The following is a 10,794-nucleotide window of genomic DNA, read 5'->3' on the forward strand; positions in this document are numbered from 1 at the left end:
TTCTATCCTCCACATTTCATAGAAAAATAAACATTTGTCTAGGCTCAATGAAAAAAAATTATATGATGTGAATCAAAGGGCATCTTCTTTTCTATTCCTACTCATAGGATTTTAAGATACATGTCATCTCATTTCCTATGACTTTTCTATTGCTACGGTTTTCCTACCCTATGAACCAAACGAGGTTTTAAATGGGATCGTGGCCATCGGCGTTCCATCACTAGAGATACATGTCATCTCATGTCATCTCATGTCATCTCTTTAAATAGGATTTTAAGATACATGTCATCTCATGTCATCTCTTTCATGGCAGTAAAATCACTCAGCAAAACATACTCGTCATTGCCGCCGGATATGAAGATCCAAGATCCCAGACCCTCTATCAGCAATCAACTAGCAGAGCAAGAACACGCCTTCAACTGCGCGTCCTGAGCAGATAACCACCATATCAGGATGTGTAGGCCAACGTTGCCGGCCGCATACCTTTAGGCCTCCTTTGGTTTAGAGGAACCTTGTAGGAATTTCATAGGATATGATTTTTATAGGAAAAATTTCTGTAGGGCCCCTTGGTTTATAGGAATGAAATCATATTTCTATGGAGGAATTATTTCTATCCTCCACCTTTCATAGAAAAATAAACATTTGTCTAGGCTCAATGACAAAAAATTCAATGATGTGAATCAAAGGGCATCTCCTTTTCTATTCCTACTCATAGGATTTTAAGATACATGTCATCTCATTTCCTATGACTTTTCTATTGCTACGATTTTCCTACCCTATGAACCAAACGAGGTTTTAAATGGGATCGTGGCCATCGGCGTTCCATCACTAGAGATACATGTCATCTCATGTCATCTCATGTCATCTCTTTAAATAGGATTTTAAGATACATGTCATCTCATGTCATCTCTTTCATGGCAGTAAAATCACTCAGCAAAACATACTCGTCATTGCCGCCGGATATGAAGATCCAAGATCCCAGACCCTCTATCGGCACTCAACTAGCAGAGCAAGAACACGCCTTCCACTACGAGTCCTGAGCAGATAACCACCATATCAGGATGCGCAGGCAACGTTGCCGGCCGCATACCTTTAGGCCTCCTTTGGTTTAGAGGAACCTTGTAGGAATTTCATAGGATATGATTTTTATAGGAAAAATTTCTGTAGGGCCCCTTGGTTTATAGGAATGGAATCATATTTCTATGGAGGAATTATTTCTATCCTCCACATTTCATAGAAAAATAAACATTTGTCTAGGCTCAATGAAAAAAATTATATGATGTGAATCAAAGGGCATCTTCTTTTCTATTCCTACTCATAGGATTTTAAGATACATGTCATCTCATTTCCTATGACTTTTCTATTGCTACGATTTTCCTACCCTATGAACCAAACGAGGTTTTAAATGGGATCGTGGCCATCGGCGTTCCATCACTAGAGATACATGTCATCTCTTTAAATAGGATTTTAAGATACATGTCATCTCATGTCATCTCTTTCATGGCAGTAAAATCACTCAGCAAAACATACTCGTCATTGCCGCCGGATATGAAGATCCAAGATCCCAGACCCTTTATCGGCACTCAACTAGTAGAGCAAGAACGCGCCTTCCACTACGAGTCCTGAGCAGATAACCACCATATCAGGATGCGCAGGCCAACGTTGCCGGCCGCATACCTTTAGGCCTCCTTTGGTTTAGAGGAACCTTGTAGAAATTTCATAGGATATGATTTTTATAGGAAAAATTTCTGTAGGGCCCCTTGGTTTATAGGAATGGAATCATATTTCTATGGAGGAATTATTTCTATCCTCCACATTTCATAGAAAAATAAACATTTGTCTAGGCTCAATGAAAAAAATTATATGATGTGAATCAAAGGGCATCTTCTTTTCTATTCCTACTCATAGGATTTTAAGATACATGTCATCTCATTTCCTATGACTTTTCTATTGCTACGATTTTCCTACCCTATGAACCAAACGAGGTTTTAAATGGGATCGTGGCCATCGGTGTTCCATCACTAGAGATACATGTCATCTCTTTAAATAGGATTTTAAGATACATGTCATCTCATGTCATCTCTTTCATGGCAGTAAAATCACTCAGCAAAACATACTCGTCATTGCCGCCGGATATGAAGATCCAAGATCCCAGACCCTCTATCGGCACTCAACTAGTAGAGCAAGAACGCGCCTTCCACTACGAGTCCTGAGCAGATAACCACCATATCAGGATGCGCAGGCCAACGTTGCCGGCCGCATACCTTTAGGCCTCCTTTGGTTTAGAGGAACCTTGTAGGAATTTCATAGGATATGATTTTTATAGGAAAAATTTCTGTAGGGCACATTGGTTTATAGGAATGGAATCATATTTCTATGGAGGAATTATTTCTATCCTCCACATTTCATAGAAAAATAAACATTTGTCTAGGCTCAATGAAAAAAATTCTATGATGTGAATCAAAGGGCATCTTCTTTTCTATTCCTACTCATAGGATTTTAAGATACATGTCATCTTATTTCCTATGACTTTTCTATTGCTACGATTTTCCTACCCTATGAACCAAACGAGGTTTTAAATGGGATCGTCGCCATCGGCGTTCCATCACTAGAGATACATGTCATCTCATGTCATCTCATGTCATCTCTTTAAATAGGATTTTAAGATACATGTCATCTCATGTCATCTCTTTCATGGCAGTAAAATCACTCAGCAAAACATACTCGTCATTGCCGCCGGATATGAAGATCCAAGATCCCAGACCCTCTATCGGCACTCAACTAGCAGAGCAAGAACACGCCTTCCACTACGAGTCCTGAGCAGATAACCACCATATCAGGATGCACAGGCCAACGTTGCCGGCCGCATACCTTTAGGCCTCCTTTGGTTTAGAGGAACCTTGTAGGAATTTCATAGGATATGATTTTTATAGGAAAAATTTCTGTAGGGCCCATTGGTTTATAGGAATGGAATCATATTTCTATGGAGGAATTATTTCTATCCTCCACATTTCATAGAAAAATAAACATTTGTCTAGGCTCAATGAAAAAAAATTCTATGATGTGAATCAAAGGGCATCTTCTTTTCTATTCCTACTCATAGGATTTTAAGATACATGTCATCTCATTTTCTATGACTTTTCTATTGCTACGATTTTCCTACCCTATGAACCAAACGAGGTTTTAAATGGGATCGTGGCCATCGGCGTTCCATCACTAGAGATACATGTCATCTCATGTCATCTCTTTAAATAGGATTTTAAGATACATGTCATCTCATGTCATCTCTTTCATGGCAGTAAAATCACTCAGCAAAACATACTCGTCATTGCCGCCGGATATGAAGATCCAAGAACCCAGACCATCTATCGGCACTCAACTAGCAGAGCAAGAACACGCCTTCCACTACGCGTCCTGAGCAGATAACCACCATATCAGGACGCGCAGGCCAACGTTGCTGGCCACATACCTTTAGGCCTCCTTTGGTTTAGATTAACCTTGTAGAAATTTCATAGGATAGGATTTTTATAGAAAAATTTTCTATAGGACCATTTGGTTTATAGGGATGGAAACATATTTCTATGGAGGAATTCTTTCTATCCTCCACATTTTATAGAAAAATAAACATTAGTCTAGATTCAATGAAAAAAATCCTATGATGTGAATCAAAGTGTATCTCTTTTTCTATTCCTACTCATAAGATTTTAAGATCCATGTCATCTTATTTCTTATAACTTTTGTATGCTACGATTTTCCTACTCTATGAACCAAACGAGGCCTTATATGGATCGTGGCCATCGGTGTTCCATCAACTAGAGACGCCGACCCGATCAGAAAATCCACCACCGCCATCGCCAATCCATGCCCTCTGTCTCAAGCTGCCGTCCGTAGATCACACCTCCGGACCAACATCACCAAGTAGACAACGAGGAGAACGACAATTCTGCTGGGGAAAAGAAACTCTGCCGAAGCGGACATAAGTGCAAGTTGGAACAAAATGTAACGTGGCCTTCATCATAATCCTGATCGGTTACAGAGAAAAGAGAACACTAGTTCTTCCGGCTAACACCTATCACCATCTGGGCCGCCGCCGCCGCACTACAGCAAATCTCTGTTGCTCATCGGAGTGTCGATCAAAGCTCGCCTCGGTCTACACTGTATCTACAGCCGCCATGCCGGAGCAGGACGCCGAACCCATCCATCGTCACCCGTGGTGCAGCTGTAGCTGCAGCAGCCTCGAGTAGGCGCCGTCCGGCCGCGCCACGAGATCGCCGTGGCCGCCCTGCTCCAGGACGCGCCCGTCCTGCACCACGGCGATGGAGTCCACGCAGCGGATGGTCGACAGCCGGTGCGCCACCAGCACGGTCGTCCGGCCCTTCATGATGCGGCCCAGCGCCTCCTGGAGCACGCACTCGGACTCCGCGTCCAGGGCGCTCGTCGCCTCGTCCAGCAGCAGGATGGCCGGGTCCTTGAGCACCGCGCGCGCGATGGCGATGCGCTGCTTCTGCCCGCCGGAGAGCTGCACGCCGCGCTCGCCCACGGGCGTCCTGTAGCCGTCCGGGAGCGCGCTGACGAAGCCGTGCACGTTGGCCACCTTGGCCGCCTCCACGACCTCCTCCTCCGTCACGCCGTCCTTGCCGTACGCGATGTTCTCCAGGATGCTGGTGGCGAACAGGACGGGCTCCTGCTGCACCAGGCCGATCTTGAGACGGAGAGACTTCAGGTTGAGCCGACGGATGTCCTTGCCGTCGATCATCACCTTCCCGGCCATGGGATCGTAGAAACGCTCGATGAGAGCGATGACGGTGCTCTTCCCCGACCCGCTGGCTCCCACGAGCGCCTGGCTCTGGCCAGCTCGGATCCTCAGGCTGAACTCCTTGAAGACCATCACGTCCGGGCGCGACGGGTAGGCGAAGTCGACGTGGCGGAGCTCGATCTCGCCGCGGACCTTCTCCACCTGCTCGGCCTCCGGCTCGTCCGGGTCGATGCGCGTCCTGCTGTTGAGGACGGCGAAGACGGAGCGGACGGACTCGCCGCCGCGGACGATCTCGGGCGCGAGGCTGACGGTCTCGGCGACGGAGTTGGCGGTGATGACGAGGACGACGAAGACCTTGATGACCCTGGAGAAGGTGGAGACGTGGTGGCGGACGAGGTGGGCGCCGTACCAGAGGATGAGCGCCTCGGAGGCGTAGAGGGAGAGCTGCGAGAGGCCGTAGAGCACGCCGGCGATCTGGCTCCGGCGCAGGCTGTGCATCTGGGGCGCGCGCAGCTCGCTGCAGAAGAGGGACAGGATCTTGTCCTGCGCGTTGAAGGCCGCCACGGTGCGGATGTTGCTGACGCCCTCCCCGGCGATCATGCTCGTCTTGGCGTGCGCCTTGGCCGTGTCGCCGGCGAACCCCTTCATGGACAGTTGCTGCCAAGTGCCAACACACACATCATCGTCATTGAATTGAACAGTACGTACGCGGCAGAAACAACACATGCAAATCGCAACAACAATGAACAATAATAATACTATTACTGCTACGTACTTCGTGCTAGTGGTGAGCAATGAGTGATGATGCGTGGCGATATCCGCTTCAGTACGCAAGAGCCGCGGCTGGGCACATGGTGACTGCCAGTCTGACAGGCTTCATGCACGCGCCGCGCAGGTACGCACCAGCATGGCATCATGTAATCTTTACGAATCGCAGTACGAAATTATTGCGCGCGAGCAACGCAGTTCCGGCCGCAGCAGCGCGAAAACAAAAAGGCGCGGCACGGCGCTCTGGTTCCGGGGCAGCACAGTCCTTGCGGCACCAGAGCACGGCGTCATGTCAGGGCCTGCACTGCATGATCGCCATGTGCGCCACTGCGAGCAAAGGCCCCAGATTCCCTCGCACGAGGCGGCCGTGCAAGCTCGCAACCGACAGTGTCGCGAGCACCCACCGGGACCATGGCGCCCAACGAGCAGCAACAGGGCCATGCCCGGACACGACCATCTCATCGCATCCACAACTGAAGAAGCAGCAGCAGCTGGTGCGACAAAGCATCGCGGGGCCTGGAGCCTAACGTAACGTAAGCGTGGCCCGGAGGTTTCTGGGAGTTGTTTACGGCGGGTGCTGTAGGTGACACGGGCCAGGGAGTGGGAAGCATCTGGCCGGAATTAAACAAGGGATCAGGGAGTGGAGAGCGAGCTCCGGCACATGCCTCGCACAGTAATTTATGGCAGAGGCAGTGGCAACGGCATGGGCCACGAATCCTAGCTACCATCGCATACCATGCTGGTGAATGGTGATGGTGAATTCAATTGTACTCTCGTCTAGAACTAACTGAGCTGCCGGGCCTGCAACGGCCGCCTGCGCCCAAAACGGCGCGACGCCGTGCAGGCCGAGGTTATTGTGCAAAGGAACTTGGCTTACCGTGAAGAACTACTCTACTCAGCTACCTAGGCGGTTTCTCCTCATCCAGCAAACATCTCCAAAAATTACTCCCTCGATTCGGAAATACTTAACTGACATGGTTTTAGTTCGAATTTGAACTAAAACCACGTCGGTTATCTCCGAAAGGAGGTAATATATGTCAATTGGGTTTTTTACCTGAGCAAAGTTGGCCAGGACAAGGAGAGGGAAGGTGACGAGGATGAGGATGGCGACCCGCCATTCGATGATGAAGCCGACGATGAAGGACACCAGGAGCGATGTCATGTTCTGCAAGATGACCGATATCCGCTCCGCTATCGCCGACTTCACGTCCGCGGCCTCCGTGTTGAGCCGCGCCGCCACCAGGCTCGAGTTGTTCTCCTCCTCGTCGAACCACCCCACGTCGTTCCTCAAGATAACTGCATACAATGGCTATAGCTTATAAGTGGTGCCTCAGATCAAACAATGCAAGTTCTCCCTCTCCAGAGATCATGGAAACTAATAGTACAACTGCTAGGAACAAGGCTGTGAATTCGCCATACCTGCAAGCATCATCCTCCGCACCCTGGTGGTCAGGTTCTCGCCCATGATGCTGAAGAAGTAATGCTGGATAAGGTACGCGACAACCGCGTAGAACCCGGTTCCGATGTAGATGAACACATACTCCCTAGTCTTGCGCTCCATCGCGTTGGGGTCCCGGAAATAGAACACTTCAATCATGTTGCTCATCACGATGGCAAATGTCGGGCCAATGAAGCCAGACATGATGGATCCGATCGCCCCCAGCACCGTATAGGGCCATTCCGGAGCATTTAGCTTGAGGAGCTTGAAAAAGTATCCTTTTGGCGCCGGGTACTTCCGGTCATTGTCGGCGTTCGAGACCATCTCAATGCGGCCATCTGCGCCGGTGCTGTATGAGTAGCTCAGGTTCCTCAAGCTTCCCGACCTGAGGCTCAGTGACCGAGTGGACAGCGAATTGCTCAAGCGAGATGACCGGTTCTTGCGGGTGGATGCCCCACGGAAGTCGCGGTTTCTTGCCATCTCCTGGAATCTGATGAGAGCTGCGTAAGCACCAGAGCTTCCTTTGGCGAGGAGCTCGTCATGAGTACCCGTCTCAACAACCTGCCCTTGCTGGATCACGGCGATCATGTCAACATTCCGTATGGTTGAGAGCCTGTGCGCAACCACCACAGTTGTCCTACCGATCATTATGCGGTCAAGTGCCTCTTGAACAATACTCTCTGAACCAGCATCAAGAGCACTAGTTGCCTCATCAAGGAGAAGGATCTTTGGGTTCTTGAGCATTGCACGTGCAATGGCAATTCGTTGCTTCTGGCCACCGGACAGCTGAAGTCCTCGTTCTCCCACCTGTTAATAAAGTAGATTTATCATTGGATTCAACAAGTTTTTGGAAGTAAAAAGACCATAGACACGATAGAATTTATACGCACATGATTCAAAACTCAATTAGCATGGTCAGAAGTATGGACTAAGATTTCATTCTAGTCATGTCAAATCACAAAATACAGGCTGTAAACAATAAGACTGCAATTGAGCCAGAAGTGCAACCCACCTGAGTGTTGTACCCATTTGGAAGAAGAGCAATGAAGCTATGGGCATTGGCAGCCGAAGCCGCGGCCTCAACCTCAGCCATTGTGGCGTCAGGCTTGCCATAAAGAATATTGTCAATGATGGTGGTCGCGAAGAGTGCGGGTTCTTGATTCACCAAACCAATCTGATCTCTCAGCCATTTCAACTGCAGCGACTTGATGTCCGCATTATCGAGCAGAACTTGTCCTGCAACAACAATCATAACCACCGGTTAAACAAAGCCGACTTACATAGTCATTTCGGCGTGCAATTCATGTGCTTACCCTGATTAGGATCGTAAAACCGTTCTATCAGAGACACGACCGTGCTTTTTCCAGAACCGCTGCCTCCGACCACAGCTGCCGTTTTCCCGGCGGGAAAGAAGAGCGAGAAGTCACGGAACACCATGACGTCCGGGCGGGACGGATAGCTGAAGGACACTTCCTTGAACTCAATGTTGCCATGGACTTCATCCAGGCACCTCCCGTCGGTTGAGTCTTGAACTATGGTCGGCCTCTGCCTTATCACCTCCAACAGCTTGTAACCGGCAATCTTCCCTTTGCTGAATGCACCAAGATTCGAGAACGACTGTCCAAGGCTCCTGCAATTCACGAATTTGGGTGAGTTTTCTCACCGAAAGCAAGCTGCAGAACTGTGAGAATTGTCCAAAGTCGGGGCTTACAGGCCGCCGACGATTGCGGAGAAGATGGCCGTGAACGCCTTTCCACCGTCTGTCTGGCCGCTCCTGATGAACACGCCGGCGTACCAGAACACCAGCGCCCATGACATGCAGGCAATCCCATAGGTACACCCAATGCCGAGCCCCTTGGCCATCCCGGCCTTGTACCCCAACTTCAGGGTGCTCTGAATCGCCTCCGAGTAGGAATTCAGGGCCTTGGACTCCCCCACGTAGGAGTAGACCGTCCTCACTTGGGCAATCGCCTGCAGAGCAGATGAACACCTCGTCGTCAGAATTACACTCGCTTATTTACATCAATCAAAATCGGGTAAAAAAGAAGTACAGCATGATTGACATTTGACAGCAGATGTCTCAGGAAAAGGGCAAAAAAAGGACATGAAACGAGAAATCATCCATCGGAAAAGGCCGATTGGATCTACCAGGTACCGGCAGAAATCCAAAATGAAATCATTCTCAGGGCATGTGCGTAGCTGCCGCTCCGCATTTGACTCTTTGACCAAGCGGTCCGAGCTAGAGCCCACAGCTTTCTTCTTCCCCACCCGGCCAGCTTTGGTATCCCTGTGAGGTGATAATGGCGCTGCAGAAATAGTACCTGCTCGGCTATGATTCCGGCGTTGGCGTACGAGTCCCGGCTCTTGGAGGTGAGCCCGGTGAGCGTGTACGCGTACAGCCCGCCGGCGAACGCGATGCCCGGGATGACGGCGATGCTGAGCAGCGCTAGCCGCCAGGCGGAGACGAACCCGACGACGAGCCCTGCCAGGAACGTCGCGAGGTAGTGGATGAAGTTGCCGACCTGCACATACATTTGTCCGCCGTCAGTCACACGCGGTGGTCGGAGCTATATGCCTGCGGTGCTAGAGCGCTGCCAGTCAGGTTGTCACCTTCTCGCCGATGGCGTCCTGAACGAGGAGCGTGTCCGTCGAGACGCTGAAGACGACGTCGCCGGTGCGCGCGTCGGTGTCGAAGAAGCCCACGTCCTGCCGCAGCACGGCCTCCAGGTACCGCCGCCGGAGCGCGCCCACCTGGCGCTCGCCCGTGTACATCCAGCACGCGATCTCTGCACGGACACACAGAGCAGACATGCGCGCGCGCACAGTTAGAACGCAACACCGGCAAGAATGCGCGCGGAGGCATGAGCGGAGCAGGGCGTGAACTCACCCAGGTACGAGGATGCGCAGACGACGAGGCCGAGGTAGACGAAGTAGAGCGAGTACTGCAGGGCGCAGAGTGAGGCAGTCAGATTGAGTCATTGAGCGTCAGTAACTAGAGCGAGCATAGAAATGGCAACCGCAGAGGGGATGAGAGATTTTCCGGAAATACGTGCCTTGGACACCTCGTCGGTCATGCGGCGGAGGTGGTGCTGGTTCTTGCCGAAGCCGTTGACCAGCTCGCCGAACAGGAGGAAGAAGAACGGCATGGCGGCGCCGTGCACGACGGCGCCGGCGCTCCCCGCCGCCATGAGCAGCCAGTCGAGCGGGTCGGCGAAGCTGAACAGCTCATGGAACGCCACGCTCTGCTCCGCCCTCTTCTTCACCGCCTCGGACCCGCCGCCGCCGCAGCTCGCAGCCCCGGCCGACGCCTCCGCCTTCCCTGTCTCCTCCGCCATTATCACTCCTCTATCTCTCTCCGCCGCGAGCTCCGCAACCACGAGAGGACCTCACCGCCCTGGCATTGGATCTAAACCCACCGAAGTGTTAACACCAGAGCCCCTCCCCCTGCTCCTGCTCCCGGCGGTCCTCGCTCCGTTCTCTTATACTGCAAAGCGAGAGGGCTGTTGCAGTGTGCTAATTTTTGGGGAAATCAAATGTGAGCCTATCTAAATTTTATGTCCTATTTAACACCGAAGATGACATGATAGGACAGGGCTACAAATGGAGAGAATTTCTTGTTTAACACTATATCTAAATTTTATGCCCTATTTAACATCGAGAAATAATTTCTTCCATATCTAACAACCAGTCAAAATTTAATGCCTTTTATAACAGTTTCTGTTCAATTTGAGCCAAAATGACATCCGAAAAGACTTTTTTGCCCTCATGTGATATGTTTGTGTGTGCGTTTGTGCGCGCGCGTGTACATGTGTGTGTTGTTGCGTACCTTTGT

At 50.4% G+C, this 10,794-nt stretch overlaps 1 protein-coding gene across 2 annotated transcripts; it reads right to left on the minus strand.

Annotated features, from left to right (window-relative positions):
- Positions 1 to 3,990: 3,990 nt before the first annotated feature.
- LOC123189417 (ABC transporter B family member 19) lies at positions 3,991 to 10,477 on the minus strand. Of its 2 annotated transcripts, none has more exons than XM_044601828.1 (10): positions 10,016 to 10,477; positions 9,850 to 9,904; positions 9,573 to 9,748; positions 9,284 to 9,484; positions 8,674 to 8,933; positions 8,276 to 8,592; positions 7,975 to 8,198; positions 6,944 to 7,769; positions 6,579 to 6,833; positions 3,991 to 5,413 (listed from the first exon to the last, which is right to left on the minus strand). In XM_044601828.1, exons 1-10 carry the CDS (start codon positions 10,295 to 10,297, stop codon positions 4,134 to 4,136), a joined length of 3,876 nt encoding a protein of 1,291 aa, XP_044457763.1. In that variant the 5' UTR covers positions 10,298 to 10,477; the 3' UTR covers positions 3,991 to 4,133. The 2 variants fall into 2 exon arrangements, with proteins under 2 accessions (XP_044457763.1, XP_044457764.1); XM_044601829.1 differs by having other exon boundaries at positions 6,579 to 6,820; positions 10,016 to 10,475.
- Positions 10,478 to 10,794: the final 317 nt, after the last annotated feature.

Source organism: Triticum aestivum, chromosome 2A (assembly GCF_018294505.1).
Source record: "Triticum aestivum cultivar Chinese Spring chromosome 2A, IWGSC CS RefSeq v2.1, whole genome shotgun sequence".
Taxonomy (NCBI): domain Eukaryota; kingdom Viridiplantae; phylum Streptophyta; class Magnoliopsida; order Poales; family Poaceae; genus Triticum; species Triticum aestivum.

What these genes read in the sequence shown, in the direction of transcription:
- LOC123189417 (XM_044601828.1), bottom strand. Translation starts at nt 10,297, where the DNA reads ATGGCGGAGGAGACAGGGAAGGCGGAGGCGTCGGCCGGGGCTGCGAGC. An exon ending in TGACCGACGAGGTGTCCAAG is followed by an intron (nt 9,905 to 10,015) that starts GCACGTATTTCC and finishes TGCGCCCTGCAG; the next exon opens with TACTCGCTCTACTTCGTCTA. An exon ending in GCGGAGGATGATGCTTGCAG is followed by an intron (nt 6,834 to 6,943) that starts GTATGGCGAATT and finishes TATAAGCTATAG; the next exon opens with CCATTGTATGCAGTTATCTT.